General features: G+C 38.9%; 1 protein-coding gene across 1 annotated transcript in view; it reads left to right on the top strand.

Annotated features, from left to right (window-relative positions):
- LOC120118944 (transformation/transcription domain-associated protein-like) overlaps positions 1 to 14,478 on the top strand; it is a 29,566-nt gene that overhangs the window by 14,719 nt on the left and 369 nt on the right. Inside the window, 21 exon segments of the mRNA XM_039138853.1 lie at positions 55 to 390; positions 2,996 to 3,254; positions 3,352 to 3,562; positions 3,655 to 4,009; positions 4,570 to 4,719; positions 4,821 to 5,042; positions 5,169 to 5,390; positions 5,780 to 5,996; positions 5,999 to 6,429; positions 7,100 to 7,360; positions 7,438 to 7,785; positions 8,182 to 8,594; positions 8,678 to 9,107; positions 9,417 to 10,715; positions 11,078 to 11,338; positions 11,416 to 11,706; positions 11,809 to 12,291; positions 12,474 to 12,905; positions 13,126 to 13,404; positions 13,585 to 14,136; positions 14,229 to 14,438. Of these exon segments, the coding sequence (XP_038994784.1) occupies positions 55 to 390; positions 2,996 to 3,254; positions 3,352 to 3,562; positions 3,655 to 4,009; positions 4,570 to 4,719; positions 4,821 to 5,042; positions 5,169 to 5,390; positions 5,780 to 5,996; positions 5,999 to 6,429; positions 7,100 to 7,360; positions 7,438 to 7,785; positions 8,182 to 8,594; positions 8,678 to 9,107; positions 9,417 to 10,715; positions 11,078 to 11,338; positions 11,416 to 11,706; positions 11,809 to 12,291; positions 12,474 to 12,905; positions 13,126 to 13,404; positions 13,585 to 14,136; positions 14,229 to 14,438 (7,662 nt within the window).

The following is a 14,478-nucleotide window of genomic DNA, read 5'->3' as shown; positions in this document are numbered from 1 at the left end:
GATCATCTTCTTTGAATGTTTCGTCTTACTTTCTAACTTTTGAGTGGCTTATAGGTTGGAACAGTTACAGCTTTGAATTTCTGCTTGGCCTTACGGCCCCCACTTCTCAAGTTGACACCAGAATTGATTAATTTTCTTCAAGAGGCTCTGCAAATAGCCGAGGCTGATGAAACTGTTTGGGTGGTAAAGTTCATGAATCCTAAAGTGGCGACTTCATTAAATAAGCTTCGAACAGCTTGCATTGAGCTACTCTGTACCACAATGGCATGGGCAGATTTCAAAACTCCTAATCATTCTGAATTACGTGCAAAGATCATTGCCATGTTTTTCAAGTCTTTGACCTGTAGAACTCCAGAAATTGTTGCTGTTGCTAAGGAGGGTTTACGACAGGTATATACAACTTCTATGGTATAGTTGTCTTCTCTGTTTTGATGCTTTCATAGGCTTGTATAAGCTTTGAGTCTCTACAACCTGATGCATTAACAATCTAATCAAGTAATTCTAGCTGTTCAAGAAATGGAAGTGCATAGTTGGAGAGATTGTTCTTTTAACCCATTTGCAATTTGCTGACGACCTTATTATGTTCTGTGGGGCGTCGGAAAAACAGATCTTGAATGTTAAGAGGGTTCTTCGGGTGTTTGAGATTATTTCTGGTCTACAGCTGAATTTAAAGAAGTGTAAATTATTTGGAGTGAACTTAAAGGAAGAGGAAATTAAGGGTTGGGCATCTATGATTGGATGTTCAGTGGGCTCTTTTCCCTCAGAATATTTGGGACTCCCTCTAGGTCCACATAGGAACTCCAACATTCTATGGGATCCAGTGGTTCAAAGCTTTAATAAGAGGCTGGCGGGATGGAAAGGCTCCTCTCTGTCACTGGCAGGCAGGCTAGTTCTAATTAAATCAGTGCTATGCTCACTCCCTATTTACTTTTTGTCAATGTTCAAGGTTCCAGCATCAGTTTACAAGACTCTAAATTCTATCATGTCAAATTTTTTGTGGGGAGGTGGTGATGGGAGAAAGAGGATACATTGGGTAAGCTGGTCCGATGTTTGTAAACCTAAAATTGAAGGAGGATTGGGGGTTCCTAATTTAAAGGTGGTGAATAGGGCACTCATGGAAAAATGGGCTTGGAGGTTTGCTATTGAGAGGGAGGCGGTTTGGAGGGAATTGCTCTGCATCAAATATAAATTGGATCCTTCCTTGATGCAGTTTGACAGTAAAGTCTCTCCTAAACTATCCTGGATGTGGAGAGATATGGTGAGAAACCATTATAATGCTGATTCGTTGGGCTGTAGTATCAGAGGTAAATATAGCTTTAAAATTGGCAATGGGAGGAGCATTCGGTTTTGGCAAGACAATTGGACTATGGATCATCCGTTGATGGTATTGTTCCCTAGAATATTTTCTATTGCAGTAAATAAAGAAGGAAGATTAACTCAGTTTGGGGAGTTCAGTTCAAGGGGTTGGATTTGGAACGTTCAGTTGAGGAGAGAGTTGAACGACTGGGAATTCGAGCAATGGGCAAATTTGATGGTTGTGATCTCTGATTTCTCTATTTCTGCTGATGCCACTGATGGATTGTTTTGGAAGGGGAATGGGGAAGGGGTTTATACAGTGAAATCATGTGTCAACCTATCTTATTCGGGTTCTCCCGATTCAGAGGAAGCTAAATTTTGGAAGTCTAATGTTTGGAGGGGTCTGTTGCCTCCAAGAGTTGAGACTTTTCTTTGGCAAGTTATATTAAAGAAGTTGGCGGTCAAGACAGCTCTGGTTAAGAGAGGTGTTCAGGGCATTAATGATACTTTGTGTTCTTTCTGTAATCTTGAAGAAGAGTCTTCATCGCATTTATTTTTTTCATGTTCGTTTGTTTGGCCAATTTGGATGAAATTCTTGGGATATTGGAATTTTCAATCGGTTTTTCATACAGAGGCTAAAAGATTCCTATTGGCTTGGAATGACTTGAAGTCCAACTCTCTTATCTGGCCATTCATTCCTGGAGCTGTTCTATGGACAATTTGGAAGACCAGGAATTTTATTGTGTTTGAAGGAGGGAAGCTTGATCGAGCAGAGATTTTCTTTCTTGCAAGGTGCAGGCTTGCTTCATGGTTTCTAGCTAAGGAAACTCATGTTAGTATTTCCAAGGATGATATTATTGCTGACCCGTCCATAGTGGATTCCTACTCATCCCATTCTTATCGGGTTTCAACCGTGTTTCCTTGGTCCCCACCTCCAAAAGGTTTTGTTAAACTTAATGTGGATGCGGCTACCTCGAGTGATTGGAAGAGGAGTGGCTTAGGTGGTATTTGAAAGACATGTCTAGTTCGATTCTTGGTTCCTTCAAAGAGCCGGCTGGTCCGGGGCCCCCAACTTTAATGGAATTGAAGGCTATCCTAAAGGGTTTAGATTTTTTTGAATCTATTCGTCATAGGGTTAAAGATAGGTTGATTATTGAGAGTGATAGTCAGGTGGCAGTTGACTGGATTAAGGATGTGGTCTCTTGTCCTGTTGTTTATGTTCAAATAGTTAAAGACATTATTCAAAAGCTTAGTGTTTTTGAAGGTTTTATTAGGTGGGTTAGTAGGACAGCCAATATAGAGGCGGATGTCCTAGCTAAGGCGGGTATTGGGTGAATTATGCTCTGTTAAGGGCTGTTTCTTTTTGGTTTTATCTCTCTTGAGGGAGATGGGTTGTATACTTTGTTTTATTTGAATTTATTGAATCCTAGGGCACTCCTTTCCTCCTTGTGTGGGTCAAGGAACTATTTTTAAGTTCCGTTAACCACCAAGGGGGTTTTTGAGGCCTTTTATTCCTATCAAAAAAAAAATATCTTGGGTTTCTATTTTATTTTTCTAAAAAAAATGGTTTTGGAGAAATGGAATTCAATTTTGGTTCTTCGATCAGGGGGGATACATGCACCTATAGTTTTTCTCCAAAGCTCAGGTGTCAGATTGCTATTTTAATTTGTAACTGTTTCTCCACTTCATCTCTGTTCAGGTTATTAATCAACAGAGGATGCCGAAAGAGCTTCTACAGAGCAGCCTCAGGCCTATCCTTGTCAATTTGGCACACACCAAGAATCTCAGCATGCCTCTACTGCAAGGTCTGGCACGTCTGCTTGAACTTTTGTCCAATTGGTTTAATGTCACTTTAGGTGGCAAGTTGTTGGAGCACCTTAAGAAATGGTTGGAACCTGAGAAACTTGCGCAGAGTCAGAAATCATGGAAGGCTGGTGAAGAGCCAAAAATTGCTGCAGGTAATAAATTTTAAAATTTCTTCAGTAGTATGTGAAACCTATGCATATACTTTGTGCATTTAAAATCATTTACCTTTTTTTTGCAGCTATAATTGAGCTTTTCATTTGCTTCCTCTTGCTGCATCAAAGTTTCTTGACGAGCTTGTTACATTGACAATTGATTTGGAGGGGGCTCTTTCTCCTGGCCAAGTATATAGTGAGATCAACAGTCCATATCGTCTTCCACTTACCAAATTCTTAAACAAATATGCAACTCTTGCAGTTGATTACTTCCTTGCTCGATTAAGTGAGCCAAAATTCTTCAGACGGTAGGGTTATGATTCTGGCTTATGTTGTTAATATCAATACACTCAAAAGTTAGTTCAGTAAATTTTTTTCTGTCCATTTTATGTATTTCCAGATTTATGTACATAATACGTTCAGATGCTGGTCAACCTTTGAGAGACGAACTTGCAAAGTCTCCCCAAAAGATACTTGCCAGTGCATTTCCCGAATTTTTACCCAATTCTGAAGCAGCAATGGGTGATGAAGGGCTTGGTACCTCTCAGGTTGATGGTTCTAATTTGCCACCTGTAACCTCAACTGCCACTTCAGATGCTTATTTTCAGGGCCTTGCACTTGTTAAAACATTGGTGAAGTTGATACCTGGCTGGCTACAAAATAATCGTCTTGTTTTTGATACGTTGGTACTTGTTTGGAAGTCGCCTGCAAGAATATCTCGTCTGCAGAATGAACAGGAGCTGAACCTTGTGCAAGTAAGTTCAGTTTCACTTTAGGCACAAGCATAACTCCTTGTTACTGGGAAATCTTAACAAATAATTTGAGGACATGTTTCATTCTCCTATGCATGAGCCAGAATTTTTGTTATTGTTTATTCTAAGTAGCAAGGGTTAGATTTATGCTTCTATGTAGGCTTGTGGATGTTAAGTTGCAAGTGCTATGTTGTAGAACATATTTACCTCAAAAAATTCTATAGGCATTTTTTTAAAAGAAATTGGCTGCAGTTTTATACCATGCTTTTGTCTTCAGTCTGTTGGCACTCCCATTTTTATTTTGGTTAAACTTATATCCTTGGGTATTCAGAAATACAATTTTAAACTATCTTTTTAATCCCTTTTCTTTCCCCCGAAGAAGCACCAGCTTGTATTTGCATGAATTATGGAACTTATTATTGTTTGGATGTGGTTACTGTCTGAGGTGTTATGACTCGCCACAAAATTTTGTGATTTCTATTGGGTAATCTGCATTTGCTGTGGGTGTCCATGTGTATCTGACACTTGGTCTGTATTTGATAATGATTATTTCTTAAATGCAGGTGAAAGAAAGCAAATGGCTTGTCAAGTGCTTCTTGAATTATTTACGACATGACAAAAATGAAGTTAATGTTCTCTTTGATATCCTTTCAATCTTCTTGTTTCATAGTCGCATTGATTATACCTTTTTGAAGGAGTTCTACATTATTGAGGTACCTAATTAATATTTTGAATATGCTTTAGAATCTGATACTATCTTACTATGTTTTGTTTGTTGGTTATATGATGGTGTTGTGTCTGTCCTCAATTTCAGGTCTCCGAAGGTTATCCGCCCAACATGAAAAGAGCACTTCTGTCCCACTTTTTAAATCTTTTCCAATCAAAACAACTTGGTCATGATCATTTGGTTGTAGTGATGCAAATGCTCATTCTTCCAATGCTCGCTCATGCCTTCCGGAATTGCCAAAGTTGGGATGTTGTTGATCCTAGTATTATTAAAACAATAGTTGACAAGCTTCTGGACCCTCCAGAAGAGGTGGTCCTTCCCATCTATGTTTTATTTGATCAACAGCCCCTTCTTAGCATTTTCCTTTTTCATGATCAATATGATTAATGCTTCTTTTTTTCTTCGTTTTTAACACATTTCACTTCTCTTTTCAAGATTTCTGCTGAATATGATGAGCCTTTAAGGATAGAACTTCTGCAGCTTGCCACATTGCTTCTTAAATATCTCCAGAGTGATCTGGTTCATCACAGAAAAGAACTAATAAAATTTGGCTGGAATCATCTCAAACGTGAAGATAGTGCCAGTAAGCAATGGGCGTTTGTGAATGTTTGCCACTTCTTGGAGGCGTATCAGGCCCCAGAAAAAATTATCCTTCAGGTACCTTCAGGACTTGTGATGCAAAACAGCAGAATAATTGGCTAGTTGTTTTCTTGATGTGGGTTTCTGATATATCATGGCTAATCAACTAAAAAACAGATCTTATGGTGATTATTGGCTGTTGTTTCTGTTTGTAATGCAGTCTTTTTAGTATATGAAGTACCAAGCTACTACTTTTGGTGCTTGAGTCCTATCTCTTGCTTTTTTACATGATACCCAACTGCTAATGCCGTCAAATAGCTGTAACATGTACTTATTATACTTGACATCCATTGAGAACTTGTGAGTTTGAGCTCATGCACTTCACTGTTTTTTATAATACTGGACGTTCTTATATCTTTATTGAATTAGTATTTATGAACATATTCTGACATGGACTTAAAATGTAGGTTTTTGTTGCACTCCTTAGAACTTGCCAGCTAGAGAATAAAATGCTGGTCAAGCAGGCCCTTGATATTCTAATGCCAGCTCTACCAAGAAGGTTACCTCTTGGGGATTCTCGCATGCCAATCTGGATAAGATACACCAAGAAGATATTGGTTGAGGAAGGCCATTCGATTCCTAATTTGATTCACATTTTCCAGCTCATTGCCCGCCATTCAGATCTATTTACAGTTGCAGAGCTCAATTTGTGCCTCAGATGGTTAATTCTCTCAGTCGTCTTGGATTGCCATATAATACTACAGCTGAAAACAGGCGTCTTGCTATTGAACTTGCTGGATTGGTGGTTGGTTGGGAAAAAAAGCGGCAAAAGGAAATGAAAGTTGCGAGTGAAAGTGATGTCCCCGGTCAGACTGTTGATGGGTTTAACTCGGCTTCTACTAATGCTGATCCTAAGCGTCCAGTTGAGAGTTCTACATTCCCTGAAGATCCAAGCAAGAGAGTTAAAGTTGAACCTGGTCTTCAATCCTACTGTGTCATGTCACCAGGTGTTGCTTCATCAATTCCCAACATAGAAGCCGGACCTACTGGACAACCAGATGAAGAATTTAAGCCAAATGCTGCCATGGAAGAGATGATTATCAATTTTCTTATACGGGTGAGGCTTCTTTTAATTGCTCTTTTGAGTTCAGCTTAGTCTCTCAATGACTTGAAAAGGCCTCTGAAATTCAGCCTAGTTTATCTATGACTAATCTCTGGAAGTTTGGATTTCAAATATTCTTGAAAGGCCCCTAAAATTCATATAGCTGTCTAACCTGATGAGCTTCTGCTTTCTGCTCCTTGAAAATATAAATATCAGTTGTTTGGCCGAAAGTAATGGGATAACCATCTTAACTTCATGTATCTCTAACCATATTATAATTTCGATTAGCTGCTGTGGTTTGAATCATCTCCTGATTCAGAATTAGTTTCTCAAATATTCTTCGAGAATATATATATATCTAACACATAAATGTCTAAATATGTCAGAAATGTGGCAAAAAGAATATGATATCCATAAACACTTGGTGATGTTTGAAAACTTGCTTTGGCATGTGCCTATATAGTTCTTGTCCAAACTGAAGTTTGGAAATAGCATCAATTTTGGTTTTGTTGCCAAGAATGTCATTCATGCTCTCTTTTGGTTTGTTTGATTGTTTGTTATTATATTTTTCCTGCATATAAAAATTGTGATTTTTTTTCTGACCATCGAACTTGTGATTTGTTTGGCTCATTTCACATGATTTACTTTCATTCTCTTAATAAATCAACAAATTTGTCTGAAATAGGTTGCTTTAGTAATTGATCCCAAGGAAAAAGAAGGAAGTGCTATGTACAAACAAGCTTTAGAATTGCTTTCACAAGCTTTGGAGGTGTGGCCTACTGCCAATGTCAAGTTTAATTATTTAGAAAAGCTACTGAGCAGCGTTCAGCCATCTCAGTCGAAGGACCCTTCCTCAGCTCTTTCTCAAGGGTTGGATGTCATGAATAGAATTTTAGAGAAACAGCCGCAGTTGTTCATTAGAAACAATATCAATCAGATTTCCCAGGTATATTCCTGCTCTATATGCTTAGTACTATGAAGGACAGGCATTTTCTGACAAAATTAATGCTATAACTTTGTCAGATTCTTGAACCTTGTTTCAAGTATAAAATGTTAGATGCTGGAAAGTCACTATGCTCCTTGTTGAAAATGGTTTTTGTTGCTTTTCCTTTGGATGCGGGTAATACACCGCCAGATGTGAAGCTTTTGTATCAGAAGGTGGATGAGCTAATTCAGAAGCACATCACTACTGTTACAGCTCCTCAAGCATCTGGTGAAGATAACTCTGCAAATTCAATTAGCTTTGTGCTCCTTGTCATTGAGACATTGATAAAGCTGCAAAAGAGCTTTATTGATCCATTCATCTTGGTTCGTATCCTTCAGCGGCTTGCCCGTGATATGGGATCAACGGCTGGCTCCCACTTGAGACAAGTATGTTGTTTCCTAGATTCTTTTAAGTTTTCTCTAATTACCGACAGACACAGCAAATATAAGTTTAGAATACAGTGCATGCTTGCTTGTGTGGTTTTTGCAGTTTGATTTCCTTTGATTTCAAATTTACTGGTTCCAGTTTTTTTTCTCTCCTAGTAGACAAACTTTTAATGGAACTAGTGGGCATGACTGATGTTAATTTGAAATTTGATGTTGAATGAAATAACTTTATTTTCTAATGTCTTATTCTTTAATATTTTAAAATGTATGTTAATTCATTTGCATGCATATTCTCTACGTTTTAATTTTTTTTGACAACTTGTTTGCTTGAAAATCAAGACTTATAGTCTTAACCCATTTGTTCTATTAATTGACTGAGATATCTTTTATATTTAGGGTCAGCGAACAGATCCTGATTCTTCCGCCACTTCATCTCGTCAAGATGATGATGTTGGAGCAGTCATATCCAACCTGAAGTCTGTCTTGAAACTTATTAGTGAAAGGGTCATGCTTGTGCCGGAATGCAAGAGATCTGTAACTCAAATTTTGAATGCTTTGCTTTTGGAGAAGGGAACTGATGCTACTGTGCTTCTGTGTATACTTGATGTGATAAAAGGTTGGATTGAAGATGACTTCAACGAGCAAGGAATGACAGTAACCTCTAATGCTTTTCTCACGCCTAAGGAAATTGCTTCATTTCTCCAAAAGCTTTCACAGGTTGATAAGCAAAATTTCCAGGCTAGTGCCTTGGAAAAGTGGGACAGAAAATATCTGGATCTTCTTTATGGCGTTTGTGCTGATTCAAACAAGTAATTAACATCTATATTCTTCAGTTTGGTTCATGAATCATGCTTTTCTTATGATTTAATAGTATATTTTGATTCAATTTCAGATATCCACCTGCTCTGCGTCAAGAGGTATTTCAGAAGGTGGAAAGGCAGTTCATGCTTGGTCTCCGAGCAAAAGATCCTGAAGCTCGAAGGAAATTCTTCTCCCTGTATCATGAGTCACTTAGCAAGACTTTGTTCACAAGGTTACAGTATATTATCCAAATACAGGACTGGGAAGCTTTAAGCGATGTCTTTTGGCTCAAGCAGGGTCTTGATCTCCTTTTAGCGATCTTAGTTGAGCATAAACCTATTACGCTTGCTCCTAATTCTGCAAGGGTTCTGCCACTTGTTGCTCCTGGTTCTGTTTCAGATAGTTCTGGAATCCAGCATCAGGTTGCTGATGCTTCAGAGGGTTCTGAGGAAGCTCCTTTAACCCTTGATAGTCTTGTTCTTAAACATGCACAATTTCTGAATGAAATGAGCAAGCTTCAGGTTCTTACATCTCTTTTTTGTATTTATCTAAATTTTTTCCTTCATTGTTTTGGGATCCTTGAGATATTGGCAGCATACAGCAATTAAGCCATTTTCAGTTCTTTCTCATATCCTTTTCAAGATTGTTAGAAGTACTGTCATTCAATAAATGTCATATCTGTGTTAGTTGTTTATTCCTTCACTTGATGTTAAAATTGATTGCTGATTCCCTTGGTACTGGTTAAATACTGCAGTTGGTCAAAGCTGAACATGTCTGCACTCTTGATAATAAGTTATCCCATTTAACTTAACCCCTTTCCTTTTGTTCAGGTTGCTGATCTTGTTATTCCCTTGAGGGAGCTTGCTCATGCAGATTCTAATGTTGCATACCATCTGTGGGTGTTGGTTTTTCCTATTGTCTGGGTTACCTTACACAAAGAAGAACAGGTTGCTCTAGCTAAACCAATGATATCTCTCCTATCAAGAGATTATCATAAAAATCAGCAAGCCAGCAGACCAAACGTTGTGCAAGCTCTATTGGAAGGGCTTCAACTGAGCCACCCTCAGCCTAGAATGCCCAGCGAACTCATTAAATATATAGGAAAAACATATAACGCATGGCATATTGCGCTAGCTCTTCTGGAAAGTCATGTCATGCTATTCATGAATGATACAAAGTGCTCAGAATCTCTGGCTGAGCTCTATCGTTTGCTGAATGAAGAAGACATGAGGTGTGGATTATGGAAGAAAAGGTCAGTCACAGCAGAAACCAAAGCTGGTCTTTCACTAGTTCAGCATGGTTATTGGCAGCGTGCTCAAAGCCTCTTTTACCAAGCAATGGTTAAGGCGACTCAGGGAACATATAACAACACTGTACCTAAAGCAGAAATGTGTCTTTGGGAAGAGCAATGGCTTTCCTGTGCCAGTCAACTTAGCCAGTGGGACGCATTGGTGGAATTTGGAAAGAGTATAGAGAATTATGAAATTCTGCTTGATAGCCTTTGGAAGTTACCTGATTGGGCATATATGAAGGATCATGTAATCCCTAAAGCTCAAGTAGAAGAAACTCCAAAACTCCGTCTCATTCAAGCCTTTTTTGCCCTCCATGATAAAAATACAAATGGTGTAGGGGATGCAGAAAACATAGTTGGAAAGGGTGTTGATCTTGCTTTAGAACAATGGTGGCAATTGCCTGAAATGTCGGTGCATGCTAGGGTTCCTCTTCTGCAGCAGTTTCAGCAATTAGTTGAAGTTCAAGAATCTGCCCGAATTCTTGTGGACATCGTCAATGGGAGCAAACTTTCTGGAAATTCTGTGGCTGGTGTGCATGGAAATCTTTATTCTGATCTCAAGGATATTCTTGAGACCTGGAGACTAAGAACACCAAATAAATGGGATAATATGTCCATCTGGTATGATTTGCTTCAATGGAGGAATGAAATGTACAATGCTGTTATAGATGCGTTCAAAGAGTTTAGCACCACAAACCCACAACTTCATCATCTTGGTTTCCGTGATAAGGCATGGAATGTTAATAAGCTTGCCCGTATTGCTCGTAAGCAAGGCCTTTATGATGTATGTGTATCGATACTTGAAAAGATGTATGGTCATTCAACCATGGAAGTCCAGGTACTAAATATCGTGAAATCATATTGACTTGTTTTTGCATCAATTGACTTGACATCTTTTCTGTCTTGTTTAGGTGCCAAATATCATGACATCTTTTCTTTGTATTAGCTGCTAATGTATTAAAGGCCTTACGTTTTTCAATGCCATCCAAATTTGTATGATTTTGATTGAATTTAAATCCTAAAATGAGCATAAAGTATCTGATACTCGCTAACGACCTGGCAATTTCCGAGCATTGTATTGTCCTTTTTGTTTTGCCTGTTTTGATTTTTGTTAACCTAATTAATTTTTTTTTTCCTTTTAACAAGATGGAGACAGCGTTAGTTTAAAGTTTCTTATTTTTTTCTTTTGAATATATGCAGGAGGCCTTTGTTAAGATTACGGAACAGGCAAAGGCATACCTTGAAATGAAGGGAGAACTTACTAGTGGCCTTAATTTGATCAACAGCACAAATCTTGAATATTTTCCTGTGAAGCACAAGGCAGAAATTTTTCGCATTAAGGGGGACTTCTTGTCAAAGTTAAATGACTCTGAAGGAGCTAATCTTGCGTACTCCAATGCCATCTCACTTTTCAAAAATTTGCCTAAAGGATGGATAAGCTGGGGAAATTATTGTGACATGGTATTACTTATCTACATTTTAATGATGTTGATTCCAATGTTTAACTCTGGATAGCTGATCTTTTGTTTTGCCTACAGGCTTATAAAGATGGCCACGATGAGATTTGGTTAGAATATGCAGTTTGCTGCTTTCTTCAAGGAATTAAATTTGGTGTTTCTAATTCAAGAAGCTATCTAGCTCGTGTGCTGTATCTTCTCAGCTTTGATACTCCCAGTGAACCTGTAGGGAGGTCATTTGATAAGTATTTGGACCAAATTCCCCACTGGGTCTGGCTTTCTTGGATTCCTCAGCTATTGCTTTCCTTGCAAAGGACAGAAGCACCTCATTGCAAACTTGTGCTTCTTAAAATTGCTACTGTTTATCCACAGGTAAATGTTTATTGTTCTAATTCACATGATAAGCATATTATCTGTGTCTATATGTGTCATTCTTCCACTTTTTTCTCGACTTCATTCCATTTAAAAATCCAGGCTCTGTATTACTGGCTCCGAACATATTTGCTTGAACGTCGTGATGTTGCAAATAAATCAGAAATTGGCAGAATGACCATGGCTCAGCAGAGAATGCAACAGAACATCTCAAGTACCAGTTCTGGTCCTCTTGGCTTGGCTGATGCAAGTGCTAGAGTACAGAGTCATACTGGAGGCAATTTAGCACCAGACAATCAGGTTCATCAAGTAACTCATTCTGGTACTGGAATTGGATCTCATGAAGGCAGTACCTCTCACGGGCAAGAACCAGAGCGATCCAATGTCACAGAGGGCAGTGGGCAGACAGGAAATGACCAACCTCTGCAACAAAGTTCTTCAAGCATTAGCGATGGTGGCCAGGCTGCAATGAGGCGTAATGGTATGTTGGGTTTGGTTGCTTCTGCTGCAAGTGCTTTTGAATCTGCTAAGGATATAATGGAGGCCTTAAGAAGCAAGCATGCTAATTTGGCTGGTGAACTTGAGGTGAGATTTAATTGAAGGAAAGGAGCATTTGGTTTCGTGACTAATTTACATGAATTCTAAAATTTTTTTGTCCATTAATATTGTATAGACAGACCAGGAGGTGGCAACCATGATTTTTGCTCTATTTTATGCACCATTCAGTAGATGACAATTTTCTAAATCAAAGCTTTACCTTTTTGCAGGTTCTTTTAACGGAAATTGGTTCAAGGTTTGTTACACTGCCTGAGGAGAGACTTCTGGCAGTGGTTAATGCATTGCTGCATCGCTGTTACAAATACCCAACTGCTACTACAGCGGAAGTTCCTCAGTCTCTTAAGAAGGAGCTCTCCGGTGTTTGCAGGGCTTGCTTCTCTGCAGATGCTATTAACAAGCATGTAGATTTTGTTAGGGAGTACAAGCAGGATTTTGAGCGCGATCTAGATCCAGAAAGTACATCTACTTTTCCAGCCACTCTCTCTGAACTGACTGAACGACTAAAACACTGGAAAAATATACTACAGAGCAATGTTGAGGACAGGTTTCCAGCCGCCCTGAAACTAGAGGAGGAAAGCAAGGTCTTACGTGACTTCCATATGGTTGACGTGGAGATTCCTGGGCAGTATTTCAGTAATCAGGTAAAAAATAGTACTTACATATTTAGATACTATTCTCTTTCTGTTATATATCAACCACAAATTGACTGGATATTGCCTTATAGTTTTGTGAGCTAATGCCATCTATATCGTCAAGTTTCCATTATGTTTTCAAAATAATGTGGTATAAGTACCAGAGTGACTTGCAAGTTTTCAATCTATTTGTCCTTGTTCTAATTAAACAATTTCTCTGGACCACTAGGAAATTGCACCTGACCACACAGTTAAGTTGGACCGGGTTGGAGCTGATATACCAATTGTTCGAAGGCACGGAAGCAGTTTTCGCCGCTTGACACTAATTGGTTCTGATGGTTCTCAGCGGCATTTTATAGTCCAGACATCTTTGACTCCTAATGCTAGAAGTGATGAGCGGATATTACAGCTCTTCCGTGTAATGAATCAAATGTTTGATAAGCACAAGGAATCCAGGCGTCGTCATATCTGCATTCACACGCCCATTATAATTCCTGTTTGGTCACAGGTGACTTGTCTTGCCTGATAATCTCTCTAATTCATTGGTTTTCTTCTATAGTTCTGTTGTAAGCATGAAAATTTTCAGTATATATCACAGATATTTTTATGTAGCTTTGAATAACCTGCTCAGCCTTTTGTCCATCATGGCATTCCCTATCAGGTGCAAGAATAACTATTTTTTTAACAGGTGCGCATGGTTGAAGATGATTTGATGTACAACACATTTCTAGAGGTTTATGAGAACCACTGTGCTAGGCATGACCGAGAAGCAGATCTTCCCATTACCTATTTCAAGGAGCAGTTAAACCAAGCCATATCAGGACAAATTTCACCTGAAGTTGTTGTTGATCTCCGCCTCCAAGCTTATAATGATATAACAAAAAATCTTGTAACAGATGGTATCTTTTCCCAGTACATGTACAAGACCCTGTCGAGTGGCAATCAAATCTGGGCTTTTAAGAAGCAATTTGCTATCCAGTTAGCTCTGTCAAGTTTCATGTCTTACATGCTACAGATCGGCGGAAGGTCTCCAAATAAGATATTATTTGCAAAAAACACGGGGAAGATATTCCAGACAGATTTTCATCCTGCATATGATGTGAATGGAGTGATTGAATTTATTGAGCCGGTGCCTTTCCGTCTGACAAGGAACATGCAAGCATTCTTCTCTAATTTTGGTGTGGAAGGCCTTATTTTATCTGCGATGTGTGCTGCAGCACAGGCTGTAGTCTCACCCAAAGTAAGTTCCTTGAGCATGTGTCAAAACTAACGAACCACCTTAATGACAACCGTGTTCATTCACACATTTTCTCCACCACCCTGAATTTGCAGCAAACTCAGCATTTGTGGTATCAGCTAGCCATGTTTTTCCGTGATGAGCTGTTTTCATGGTCTTGGAGGAGACCACTCGGGACGCCTCTTTCAGCGTCTTCTGGAGGGGGTAGTTTAAACCCGGCAGACTTCAAACACAAGGTTACGACCAATGTGGAGAACGTCATCAACCGTATCAACGGAATAGCTCCACTGTGCTTCTCTGAAGAGGTAAAAGTTCTCTCTCTCGTCAATGAAAATTTTCTATTAT

The sequence above is a fragment of the Hibiscus syriacus genome, unplaced genomic scaffold (assembly GCF_006381635.1).
Source record: "Hibiscus syriacus cultivar Baekdansim isolate YM2019G1 unplaced genomic scaffold, ASM638163v2 tig00110330_pilon, whole genome shotgun sequence".
NCBI classification, from domain to species: domain Eukaryota; kingdom Viridiplantae; phylum Streptophyta; class Magnoliopsida; order Malvales; family Malvaceae; genus Hibiscus; species Hibiscus syriacus.
Note: the sequence above shows the minus strand (reverse complement) of the source record. Positions and strands in the feature narration are given on the sequence as shown.